Source organism: Mus pahari, unplaced genomic scaffold, assembly GCF_900095145.1.
Source record: "Mus pahari unplaced genomic scaffold, PAHARI_EIJ_v1.1 scaffold_9274_U1_1, whole genome shotgun sequence".
Classification (NCBI taxonomy): domain Eukaryota; kingdom Metazoa; phylum Chordata; class Mammalia; order Rodentia; family Muridae; genus Mus; species Mus pahari.
Window position 1 is genome coordinate 7,540 of NW_018393623.1, and position 12,895 is coordinate 20,434.

General features: G+C 37.5%; 1 protein-coding gene and 1 pseudogene across 1 annotated transcript; one reads left to right on the forward strand and one right to left on the reverse strand.

Annotated features, from left to right (window-relative positions):
• Positions 1-5: 5 nt before the first annotated feature.
• LOC110315641 lies at positions 6-950 on the reverse strand (annotated as a pseudogene).
• Positions 951-1,041: 91 nt separating this feature from the next.
• Positions 1,042-4,069, forward strand: LOC110315643 (zinc finger protein 431-like). The gene is made up of 4 exons (XM_021189645.2): positions 1,042-1,110; positions 1,289-1,415; positions 1,622-1,682; positions 2,769-4,069. Exons 1-4 carry the CDS (start codon positions 1,042-1,044, stop codon positions 3,982-3,984), a joined length of 1,473 nt encoding a protein of 490 aa, XP_021045304.2. The 3' UTR covers positions 3,985-4,069.
• Positions 4,070-12,895: the final 8,826 nt, after the last annotated feature.

Below are 12,895 nucleotides of genomic sequence, written 5' to 3' on the forward strand. Positions count from 1 at the left end.
TCAAGGATCTGATCAAGGCCATCACAGGTTGGTCCCCAGATGATGGATGAGTAATACTTCTCATCTGGCTTTTACAGCAGGGCCTTCACATGGGCGTGATCATAAAGAATGCAGTTAAATGATCCATATACTCCATCATTCATGTAATACATGAAGGTTTGCTCATTTGACTCATCTTCATTGTCAGAGCCGGGCTGCTCCTTCCACACGTTTTTTTTGGCAATGATGTTGACTGCAAGTGTGAAAGCTGATGGGACATAGTATCTGCCTGGCTCAGCTATGATTCTCACTCCAGAGTCTAGTGGGAAGTACTTGTCCAGAGCTGGGTTGATGACACTGGTGATCTCTTCAAATTTAAGCGTTGTGTCTTCAGATCCAGGAAAGCCACCACCAATATCACGCAGATACATGCTGAAACCAGCTTCTGTTCCCATGTCAAACACACAGCGGGCATCCGACACTTACTGCACGAAGGTCTCGGGATCAGTATATCTACTGCCCACGTGGAAGTTGACACCAATGACATCAATATTTAGCTCTTTTGCCCATTCCAAGAGATGCCTGCTCGTTTTGAGTGTGGCACCAAACTTAACACTATGCTTCTTATTTTTGATCAGTATTTACATTGCTTATATTGTCATCCACTAATTTGTTACTGTTTAAACATTTGGTCCCTTTTAGTAAGATCCTAATTATATTGCAGTTCAAACTGGGGCACCTTGGGTTTCTGGAATATGAACACAGAACTGGAGTGAATATACAATTTCTTGGAGGAACTTCCGAGTCTTTCTATCTTTTTTATTTGTTTGATTGATTTTGTAGGGGAGACCTCTGACTGTCTTGGAACTTGTTATATAGACCAGCTTGGCATCCAACTCAATGAAATACCCTACTTCTGCTTTCTCTGTGTGGGGATTAAAGGCATAAGCCAATACACCTAGCTTGACCATCACTTTGTGTGTGTGTGTGTGTGTGTGTGTGTGTGTGTGTGTCTACTTAGTAATTGTCTGCTTAGTACTTTTCATCTACTTGTCTCTCTTTATGTTTGTTAGTTGGGATTTTTCTTGTAAGTCAAAAATACCCTATTCAGAGACCTCAAAAATAACAGAGGTAAACCTCATTATTTAGTTTCCTTCTAAAATGGCTTAGTGATTACATTAGAACTTCTGCATCAGGAAATAAGTTGAGGAAGCACCGGAATTATATGAATATATTGCCAGTGAAGTAGTACAGTTACAGTGTTGTCAGCATCATGCTTTTTATTTTACACATGTATGGGATATTTTAGAATGGAATAACCTATGATGACGTGCATGTAAACTTCACTGGAGAAGAGTGGACTTTGCTCAGTCCTTCCCAGAAGAGGCTCTACAAGGATGTGATGCTGGAAACCAACAGGAACCTCACTGCTATAGGTAAGAAAGTGAATTTTCTTTGGGATTTTAAAAGAAGTGGATAGCTGTTTCTTTGTTATTGATGTTCTTTTATAATTCCAAATAAGGATGAGGAAGAATAAGGTGAATAAACCAAGCATGCTTCTAAGGTTCATTGACTATATAGGAACTTCAATTTTGCCAAATTTCTAATAATATATCATACATTTTCTGGTACTCTATTTTAGGTTACAGTTGGGAAGACCGTAATATTGAAGAACATTTTCAATATTCTAGAAGACATGGAAGGTAATTTTCAGGTGCAGGTTGATAGGAATATGCCTCTTAAGAAAATTTTAAAGAAAAGCAACAGTGTAAAAAAACAAACAAACTTATTTTAAGTGTATCAATAATTTTTAAATTTTCACAAAGCTATGTACCTCAGTGTCAGGTATTTGATTTGTCTTTGCAAATCATTTCTCTAAGAAAGAAGACAGGGAAACAGTGCCTTAACAGATATCCCCATTTGAATCAGCCCCTTAGCCACTATGTTGCAGAACTGCCAGTCTGTTTAATCTCATACAACTTAGATGTTGGGAAAGGTATACACATTGAATAGGTGGTAAACATATGTCCAAAGCCTCTAATAAGTAACTATTCCATGGTAAAGCTGGTGTTTATAGTTTTGTTAAGTTTAGTGAAATGGACAGTTAATGAGAGTCCAGGAGGTTGTTGTGGAGAAACCTTAATCTCTGTACCACATGTCTATGAAGAACAAAAGAACAAATTATGTGAATGCAATGTGGAAAACCTTTCATTTGATATTCTTCTTTCAATAGCTATATGGTCACAGTGGATCCAAACTGTTTGAGTATAGGGATATTAAAAGAAGCAGTATACCTCTCATCTAGTAGACTTAGAAGATCTATAATAGTCCCCACTTTGAGTAGACTTTCTGGATGTGGTAAAAGTTCACAATTAATTTGTTTTCCAACTTTATTGGAAATACAACCACAAACTGACACTGCAGAAAAATCCCTGTATGCTAGGAATGTGAAGACTTACAGTGTAGGGAAATTTATGAAAGCAATTAGTACGGTAAAGCTTTGCGTTCTTCTAGTTCTCTTCAAATGTGAAAAAAAATGTCATATAGTAAAAGGATGTTATAAATGGGAGCAATATAATAAATGCTCTTATCATCACAGGTATCTTCAAAGACACAAAACTAACCCATAATGAATGGGAACACCATGAATGTAAACAAAATGTGGAAACCTTAAGATCTGATTCCTCTTTATCATTAGAATACAGTGTAAAACTCATTCATAGAGGTAAAAAGATTAATTAGTGTAATGAATGTGGTAAAGCTTTCACATGTTTTGATTATCTTTGCAGGCATGAAAGAAGTCATACTGGAGAAAAACCTTCTGTATATACTCAGTGTGATAAAGCATTTGCATATCAGAGTCATCCTCAAAGACATCACCGAATTCATACTGGAGAGAAACCCTATGAAGGTATTCAAGATGATAAAGCCTTTGAACATCACAATCATCTTCCAAGGTGTGAAAGAATTCATGCTGGAGAGAAACCTTATGAATGTAGTCAGTGTGGTAAAGCCTTTGCACATCGTAGCTACCTCCGAAAGCATAAAAGAGTTCATAGTGGAGAGAAACCCCACAAATGTAATCAATGTGGTAAAGCTTTTGCTTGTCACAGTAATCTCCGAATACATAAAAGAATACATACTGGAGAGAAACCCTATGAATGTAACCAGTGTAGTCAAGCCTTTGCATGTCAAGGAAATCTCCGATTACATGAAAGAACACATTCTGGAGAGAAACCCTATGACTGCAATCAGTGTGGTCAAGCCTTTGCATCTCACAGTCATCTCCAGATACATAAAAGAACACATACTGGAGAGAAGCCCTACAAATGTAATCAATGTGATAAAGCCTTTTCACAAGGTAGTTCACTACAAATACATAAAAGAACACATACTAGAGAGAAACCCTATGAATGTAATCAATGTGGTAAAGCCTATATATGTCACAGTAGTCTCCGAATACATAAAAGAACACATACTGGAGAAAAACCCTATGAATGTAGTCAATGTGGTAAAGCCTTTGCAAGTCACAGTACTCTCCGTATACATAAAAGGACACATACAGCAGAGAAACCCTATGAATGTAATCAGTGTGGTAAAGCCTTTACACGGCACAATAGTCTCCAAATACATAAAAGAACGCATACTGGAGAGAAACCCTACAAATGTGATGAATGTGATAAAGCCTTTTCACAACAAGGTCATCTCAGAATACATAAAAGAACACATACTGGAGAAAAACCTTATGGATGTAATCGGTGTCATAAAGCTTTTGCGCGTCATAGTCATCTTCAAATTCATGAAAGAATTCATACTGGAGAGAAACCTTACAGATGTAATCAATGTAATAAAGCCTTTGCCCAATATGGTAGTCTTCAAATACATAAAAGCACACATACTGCTGAGAAGCCCTATGAATGTAATGAATGTGGTAAAGCTTTTTCACAACTCAGTTATCTCAGAATACATAAAAGAACACATACTAGAGAGAAACTCTATAAATAATGTGATAAAGCCTTTTTGTGAAGTTTTAGAAATCAAGAGCCAATTCATACTGCAGAGAAACCTTATAAATGTGGTCATTGTGGTAAAGTTTTGCACTTCATGGTATCATACAAGAGTAAATAAAACCTTTGGTATTATCAATCCGTTAAAGCCTTTGCATATCACAGTAGTTTTGAGTGCTGATAAAACTCACACTGAAGGGATTCTATGACTACAAAGAATTTGGTAAGATATTTATTTAGCCAATACATTTCCATTAAGTTACAGAAGGTTATTTATTCACGGGAATAAATTTGAGTAGTGTCACCAACATATTCAAGCATTATTATATCCCTCTTTATTATGCCCTGATGACCTGGAAGAAATATAAGATTGATTGCATCAGAAGTATCTGAAGCCTTGGCACTTTAAAGAAGTTTCAGAGTCCCAAATCTCTACAAAGCAAAGAAGAGTGAAAAGAAAGATCAGGAGAGAAACTGACAAGTCTTAAAAAGCACTTGGTCAATGCCACAAGACAGTTTATCTCAAAAGTGGTAAAAAAGAGCGCAGTGGGAACAAGCCCACAAGGAAATATGTATATTGTATGCCTGCTGGAGTTTGTTTCCCATAAGTAGAGAAAGAAATTTGTAGGGGTGAAGACTGACTTGTCTGCTCAGGATGGTATTCTGCTTCTCGGAAGCCTGTAAAATTCTGTTAGGAGGACACCTGGAGACCCTAAGACTTCAAGAGTCAGCCACTCTAAAACTGGGGCAATCGTGCCTTTGCAAAGAGCTGTGCAAGGTATGGAAGAAATATGAGGGCAAGAGCTTTGGATTTGAGAGCCAAAGGATCAAATGACTAGAGGGCAATGCTCAGGGTGTACCCGAGGACAAGCTGGCTCCTACTTTGTTCTCTGCATCCACTTAGGGGTCAGGCCCTCCAGGTCTTCCACTCTTTCCTTATTCTTGGCAACTACAATGTAGCTGCCAGTAAGAGCATTGTGCTCCTTCCCTGGCAGTCCCCACCCATTCATTAATCCTTCTAACCTGCTTCCCTGGGAAGACTTAGGATATTCTAAAGAGACATTACTCTCCCGTTGGCTAATAATTAGTGAAACAGTGGGCTACATGAAATTCAAATTTCCTGGGTAATCACATTCTGGGTAAGACTGAGTCCTCCATCAAAGAATGCTTCTGCTGAGGAAACATTTGCACATTGCAGGAGACAGAGGAGCTGAGAATGGGGTATGGTTTCGGGGATGACTGGAAAGTTCTTATACTGCTTGGATGGAGTACTTAGCATCTATCTCTTTCCTTCCACTTAAATATGTCATTACCCCAAGTGATTGAATAATTTGCTTCTATCTTTGTCATTATTCCAGTTTAGTTGCACTCAATAAATTTGTTTCTAATTTTTATGACAAATTTGGTTTGTTTTTTTTTTTCTGTCTTTTCTATTGTTTTCAATTTATTTATTTATTTTTTAAAAGAATAGTTTCACCGTGAATCTCTGGCTGTCCTGGAAGTAAGTATATAGATTCAGGTCTTCTAGAATATCAGAGAGATTTTTTCCACCTTTCCTGTAGAGGGCCTGTATTAATATTGGGCATCTCAAAGCCAGCTAATTAGGCTCCCTTGGTTGGCTTAGTGGGGATAAGTGGCTGAGTCTGATTCCTTAGCGGGGCCAGGAAGATACAGGCTATATTCTGAGGAACTAAAGAAGGCTCCCATCAAATACAGTCCCTCTGCCTTAAACTCTACTATCCAATAAATAAGCTATATTGTTTTTCTTTATATTGTTATAACTGTTATAAACTCTAATGACTCATGAAGGGACTAGTGGAGAGTTCTGTCTTTGTTCTAAAGATGGTTAAACTCACAGAGATAAGTGGTTTTTCAACTGCAGTAAAGTAACTGCTCATTTTACTAATCCCATAATTCTAATGACTCATTAGATGAAGTTGAAGCCACTAAAGACAGGCTTGGTGACACAGGCTTGAGGATTTAAATCACGGAGCTCAGAAAGTGGAGGCAGAAATTTCAGAATTTTAATCTCATCCAAGTAGTGAGTTAGGTGTGGGTGTGGAGTGAGACTCAAGGAACCAAGAGACTGTGATTGGCTCAGGCTGATGCCTATATTTTTTCCTGTTACATGCTAGTTCTAATGCGTTTATTCTGTCACTATATAGTGGATTACATTTTTTTTCTTCTGTTGATCCATTTCCTCATCTCAGATGAAATCTTCACAATCATGGTTAGTATTCTTGATGTGTTTTTTGATTCACTTTGTATTTTATTGAGTATTTTTGCGTTTATGTTCGTGAGGAAAATCGGTCTGTAATACTCTTATTTTGTTGTTGATTTTTTTATGTGTGTTGAGTATGGGGGTTAAGTGAATTGGGTATTGTTCCTTCTGTTTCTATTTTGTAAAATACTTTGAGCTGTAATAGCATTAAGTCTTCTTTGAAAGCCTGAGTTAATTCTGCACTAAAACCATCCAGCTCTGTGTTTTTAAATTGGGAGTCTTGAAATGATTTCTATATCACTAGTTGTTATAGGTATATTTAAATTTTTTATGTGATCTTTGTTTAACTGTAGTAAGTGGTACCTATGGAGAAAATTACTCATGTCTTTTAGAATCTCCAATTTGGAGGGGCACAGTTTTAAAGTATATTCTTAGCATTCTCTGGATTTCCTCAATGTCTGTTGTTATGTTATGTTGTTATGTTATTCTGATATTCTTTTTTTTTTTTTTTTTTTTTTTTTTTTTTTTTTTTTTTTTTTTTTTGTTTTGTTTTGTTTTTCGAGACATGGTTTCTCTGTATAGCCCTGGCTGTCCTGGAACTCAGTTTGTAGACCAGGCTGGCCTCGAACTCAGAAATCCACCTGCCTCTGCCTCCTGAGTGCTGGGATTAAAGGTGTGCACCACCACGCCCGGCTGTTTCTGATATTCTTAATCTGCATATTCTTTCTGTTTTATTTAGTTTTGGTCAGAGTTACCTATTTTATCGATTTTTCTCAAAGAATGAACTGCGTGTTTTAGTGATTTTTGTTATTCTTGTTGTTGTATTGTTCTCATTTTTGGCTTTGGCCCTCATCTTGATAGTTGCTTGCTCTCTACTCCTTTAAGGTGCCTTTGCTTCTTCTTGTTTTAGAGCTTTCACATGTTCTGTTAAGTTGGTAGTAAGATACATCTCCCATGCCTGTTTTAATGTATGCACTTAGTGATATAAACTGTCCTCTTATCACAACTTTTATTGTGTCCCATGAGTGGATATGTTGTATATTCATTTTTATTGAATTCTAGAAGTTCTTAATTTCTTCACTGTCTGACATATTTTACCTTCAGTACAAAGTTCTTCAGTTTCCATGATTTTGTTAGTGGTCTGTCATTTCTGTAGTTGATGATGTGCAGTTTTAATCCATGGTGGTGTAATAGGATGCAGAAGGATATTTTAATTTTCTTGTATCTGTTGATACTTGTACTGTGTTCGAGTATGTCATTAATTTTGGAGAACGTTCCATGAATTCCTGAGAAGTATGTATATTCTTTTGTGTTTTGGTGTAATGTGCTATAAATATCAGTTAGATCCATTTGCCTTTTTAATGTCAGCTAGCTTGAGTTGTTCTCTGTTTAGTTTTTGTCTGCAGGACCTGTCCATTGGCAAGGATGAGGTATTCAAGTCTCCCACTATAAATGCTTGAGGGTCAGTGTGTGATTTAAGCTGCCAAGGTGTTTCTTTTATAGTGGTAGCTACTTTTACATTTGTTGCTTAGACTTTATGAGTTGAAATGTTATCTTGGTTAATTTTTTTTTAATTATTGTATAGTGCCCTCTATTTCTTTTGGTTAATTTTGGTTTGAAATGTATTTTTTTAAAGATATTAAAATGGCTACACCAGTTTGTTTTTTAGATCTCTTTGCTTGGAATATCATTTTCCAACATTTTAACTTTGAGGTAATGTTTATTCTTTAATATGATGTGGGTTTCATGTACGCAGGAGAAGGATGCATACTGTTTTACCATCCATCTATTAGCCTGTGTCTTTTTATTTGGGGAATTGAGGCCATGTTGAGAAATATCAATGAACAGTGATTATTAATTCTTTTTTGTTTTTATTGTGGTGTTTATGTGTGTGTATGTTTGTGTGTGTGTCTGTGTATACTTTTGGTTTTGCTGATAATGTGAGATTACTTATTTCCTGTGTTTTCATGTGTGTAGCTATCCTTGTGTTGGATTATTTCCTTCTCTCCCATTCTGTAGGACTGTATTTATAGATGTTGTTTCTATATCTTTTTTTTTTTTTTATTTATGGTGATTGAAGTTTTCTAGGTTTTATAGTCAGTAGTTTCAGTAGATTTAGTAATCTGTAGTTTCATATAATCTGTGTCCAAGCCCTTCTGGCTTCAGAGTCTCCTCTAAATAGACAGGAGCAATTCTAGAGCACATGGATATAAGTTACTTGGTTCCACCCCGCTCTTTGCAGTTACTTTTTCTTTGCTATATATGTGTAGAGTTTTTATTATTACATGGCAAAGACACTTTGTTTTGTGGTCCAATGTATTTGGTATTCTCTATGCTTCTTGACATCTCCTTTAGGTTAAATTTTTTTTATGGTTTTGTTGAAAATATTTTCTAGCCGGGCCTGGTGGCGCAGGCCTTTAATCCCAGCACTCGGGAGGCAGAAGCAGGCGGATTTCTTAGTTCGAGGCCAGCCTGGTCTGGTCTACCAAGTGAGTTACAGGACAGCCAGGGCTACACAGAGAAACCCTGTCTCCAAAAACCAAAAAAAAAAAAAAAAAAAAAAAAAAAAGAAAGAAAGAAAATATTTTCTAGGCATTTGAGGTGGTATCCTTCTCTATTCCTGTTATTCATAGTTTTTGTCTTCTCATAACACCCTCAAGTTTCAGGATTTTTATGCTAGAACATTTTTTTTTTCTTTGCTAGAACATTTTTATAGTTAACAGTTTCTTTGACAAGCATACCAATTTCTTCCATTATATCTTAAATGTCTGATATTCTCTCTTCCATCTCCATTCTGTGGGTAAACCTTGCCTTTGTAGTTCTTGTTTACAGTTCTAAATTGTTCATTTCTGAGTGTTCCCGCCTGCAGAAACACTCCGGTCTGGGTTCACACTGAAGGACNGGAATATCCTAAAAGAGAAAAGGCTGCAAAAGGAAAATGGATGCCCTGGCAATGGACACTGATCAGGGCTCGATTTTTATTAATAGGACTTGCTTAAATACAAGGAAAGATTCCCAGCCTGCCCTTGAGTCCCTTTGAAGCTGCCGTGGTGGTCCAATCGTAGGTGGGTCCGTAGGCGGGGATGAGTATCTGGTAGGCGGTCTGAGCGATCATGGGTGGGTCCAAGGATCATAGGCGGTCCGAGCGATAGTGGGCGGTCCGAGGACGCTGCATTCTGGGAGATCTGGGGAGGTGTTCTCCGTAGCAACTCTGGTATGCCTGGGCTGATATTTTGAGGGAGAGTGATTAGTGGAGGTGGGAGACACCAACACATTTCCATGATTTTCTTGTCTGTTTTTTTCTTTATTGCTTCTATTTTCAGTTTAAGGTCTTGAACTGTTTTATTTCAACTTTTTTTTCATGGATTTATTTAAGGCATCTATTGGTTTCCTCCAATTATTTGTCTTCTTCTGGCTGTCCTTAATGGATTTGTTGATTTTTCTCCAATTGTTTGATTGTGTTTCCCTGGAATTCTTTAAGGGATTTATTCACTGCCACTTTAAGGACCTGAGTCATCTTCATATAGTTTGTTTTAAGGCCTTTTTCTTGTACTTTCAGCTATGTTGGAATATTCAGGACCTGCTGTGATAGGATAGAGTGGCTATGTTGCTGACCTATTTCCCTGGCTGTTATCGATTATATGCCTATGTTGGTGTCTATGCATCTGGGTTTGGGGTGATTTTAGGTTTAGGTTCTTTTTCTGAACTTGTCTTGTTTGGATGGTAGTTTTGTTCCTGCAGTTCTGTTTGCCCTCTGTATTCTTGGAGTGTGTTGGCTGAATGTTGCCTACTTTACTGGCATGCTTAGCTGTTGGGTTCAAGTGGGAATGCTTTTCGTTATTGGAGGCTTAAGTAAGGGAAGGCTAGGGAGATATGATCTTAGCTATTCATACAAGGCATAGATGAAGGGGTGGTGTAGTTGCCTCTGCTGTTCTTTTCCAGTGCTAAGGACAACTGTGATGATTAGGTCTGGGGTAACTGATCACATTGGTAGATATGTGGACAGCCTACCTGTTCTTCTGGCAAGCATGGCATGTGGTTTAACAGGGATCGTCTGCCCAAGTTAGGGCTAGGACACAGAAATGAGATAGGACTAGAAGGGCAACTCGGGATGGCATGTTTTGTCTATGAAGGCATAAACAGGGAAAAGAAGCCTCCCCTGGTGTTCAGTTCTAAGGGAAACTGTGAGAATTTAGTCTCTGGTAACTATCAATGGGGTAAGTCTTTGTACAGACTACATAGTGTTTTGGTGGACATAGCATGTGGTTAATCGGGGTGTCTGATCATAGTTTGTAGCTAGGACTAAGAGATCAGTAAGAAAGGATGTGTATTAGTCAGCGTTCTAGGGTCAAAAAACTTATGGAATGTCTCTCTGTATTGAGGAAATTGAATCCAATTACCCCAACAATGGTCAGTTGTGAATGGGAAGTCCAAGAATCTAGTAGTTGATCAGTCCCAAGAGGCTAGTTGTTTCAGCTGGTCTTTCTGTAGAAATTAATTCCAACAGAACTGTTGGCAAGTAAATGCAGGCAAAGAAGAGTGAATCTTCCTTCTTCCAATGTCCTTATTTATGTCTCCAGCAGAAGGTGTGGCCCAGGTTAAAGACACCATGCCTGTGTCTGGGTCCCTCAGATTCTGGATTATAGTTCGTTCCAGATATAGTCAAGTTGACAAACAGGAATAGCCATTACAGGATGGGAAGGTGGGGTTGTCTGTGGTGTCTACCTGAAGCATGGAAAATAGGAGAGGAAGCTGCAGCACTAGGGCCAACCATGAGTATTGGGTCCCAGGTAACAGAGAGTGGGGAAGGTCTGGAGGCATCCTACCTTGTCCCATACCCAACATCTTCATACTGAGACATCAAGTTCCTAGGGACCATTTATTTACTTCTTTATTCATTTAGGTTTTTCTTTTGATCTGCGATAGATATTTTTGTTTTGAGATAAAAAATACTGTGTGGGTTGGGCAGATCACTGAGTATATTTTACTGGAGTTGACCTGAATTTAGATACCAACACTCAAGTTAGAAGGCTCATAAACACCTGCAATGCCAGATCTAGAGGATCTGACAACTTCTCTTGTGTGTCATCTCTACACACATGGAAAGCATTCTCTTTCATACACACTATTATATACACAAAATTGAAAAGGAACTTGTTTTCAAAAGAGCAACACAAGCTGTTTAGCTGGATAATCTGTTATCTTTTATTTAGTTTTTAACAGTGTGCATCTCCTCAATCTGGTGCAGACTTGCATTTAGTCATCATCAATCATAGGAAACAAAATAGTTTCTAAGTGATCCTAACAGTCACTCTTTTCTTTATCATCAGAGAATGAGATACTTTTAGTACTCAAAACTATTTTTACAAGTTTTGAAACATTAGGAACTTTCTCCAATTAGAATAACCCTCTACCCATAATACTTTATCTATTATTGGCAAAGGAAAGAACCGGAGTGCACAGGTAAGTGCTGGTCAATGACATTTGATTTTGATTTTGACTATAATCCCGTGGGATTTTCTTAAATGGACTATTGTATTTATAGGCCTATCTTTGTGTCTTCTTTTATCAGTGGTACCATATATGTTATGTTATTTTACTAACTATAATTATATTGTCATTTCTCTGAAAAATGATAGGCCTTTACCTATTTTTGTACTTTGCAAATTTGCTATATTCTGCTATATTGAGTTTTTATTCTTTGGGAACTTTCTGTACAGAAATATTTAGTCTACTTGTCTTGATTCTAAAGGTGTTACTGTTCCCATTTCTTGGCACATCTCTACTTTCCAGTTATCAAAGTCTTCAATGTTTCAGTTTTTGCGACTTAAGTAAGTGATATACTACGTGCATTGTTTTTTGTTTTTTTGTTTTTTTTTTTTTTTGTTTTTAATCTTTTTTATATATTATTGACTCTTTGTCCTAATTAGCTTCAGTTGTCATCATTTCATCTGAGGGAGCCTCAATTGAAGGCCTATCCCCATCAGAATGACTGGTTGCTATGTTTGTGACCTTGTGTTGATTGGTAATGGATATGGAAAGGCTCTTCCACTGAGGGTGGAAATATCGCTAAGTAAGTGGTCTTGGTCTGGATTATATAGATACCAGAGGTAGTGACCCAACAAGAGAGAAAGCCAAATTACAATGTTTGCCCATGGTTTTCATTCCTTCATTTTGTAACTTGAGTTTCTACCCTAAGCTCCCAAAGTAATGAACTGTGATCTGATGTGAATCAGCCAAACAACACCACTAATTATGAGATTTTTTTTTGGTTAGAGGATTTAATCACAACAGTAGAGATCCAAAAATATTAGGACAAAAAAAATATATAGCTTAAAAGTGATTTTGTTGTTAGACCTTCTTTTCCTCAGGCTCCTTCCCATTTCCATCCTTACAGTTCTTTAAGACAGGAACAATTTTGGGTCCCAAGACCTGACACTATTACAGATGCTGTGGAATGCTCACAAAATATGACTTATCATCACTGCCCTCTGAAAGATCCAACAAACAGCTGAAAGAGTCAGATGCAGATATTTACACCCAAGCAATGGATAGAAGGTGTTGACCCCTGTGGTTGATTGAGGGGAAAGCTAGAAGAAGCTGAAGAGGACGGTGACCCTGTAGGAGGACCAGCAGTCTCAATTAACCAGGACTCCGGAGATCTCTCAGATACTGGAACACCAACCAG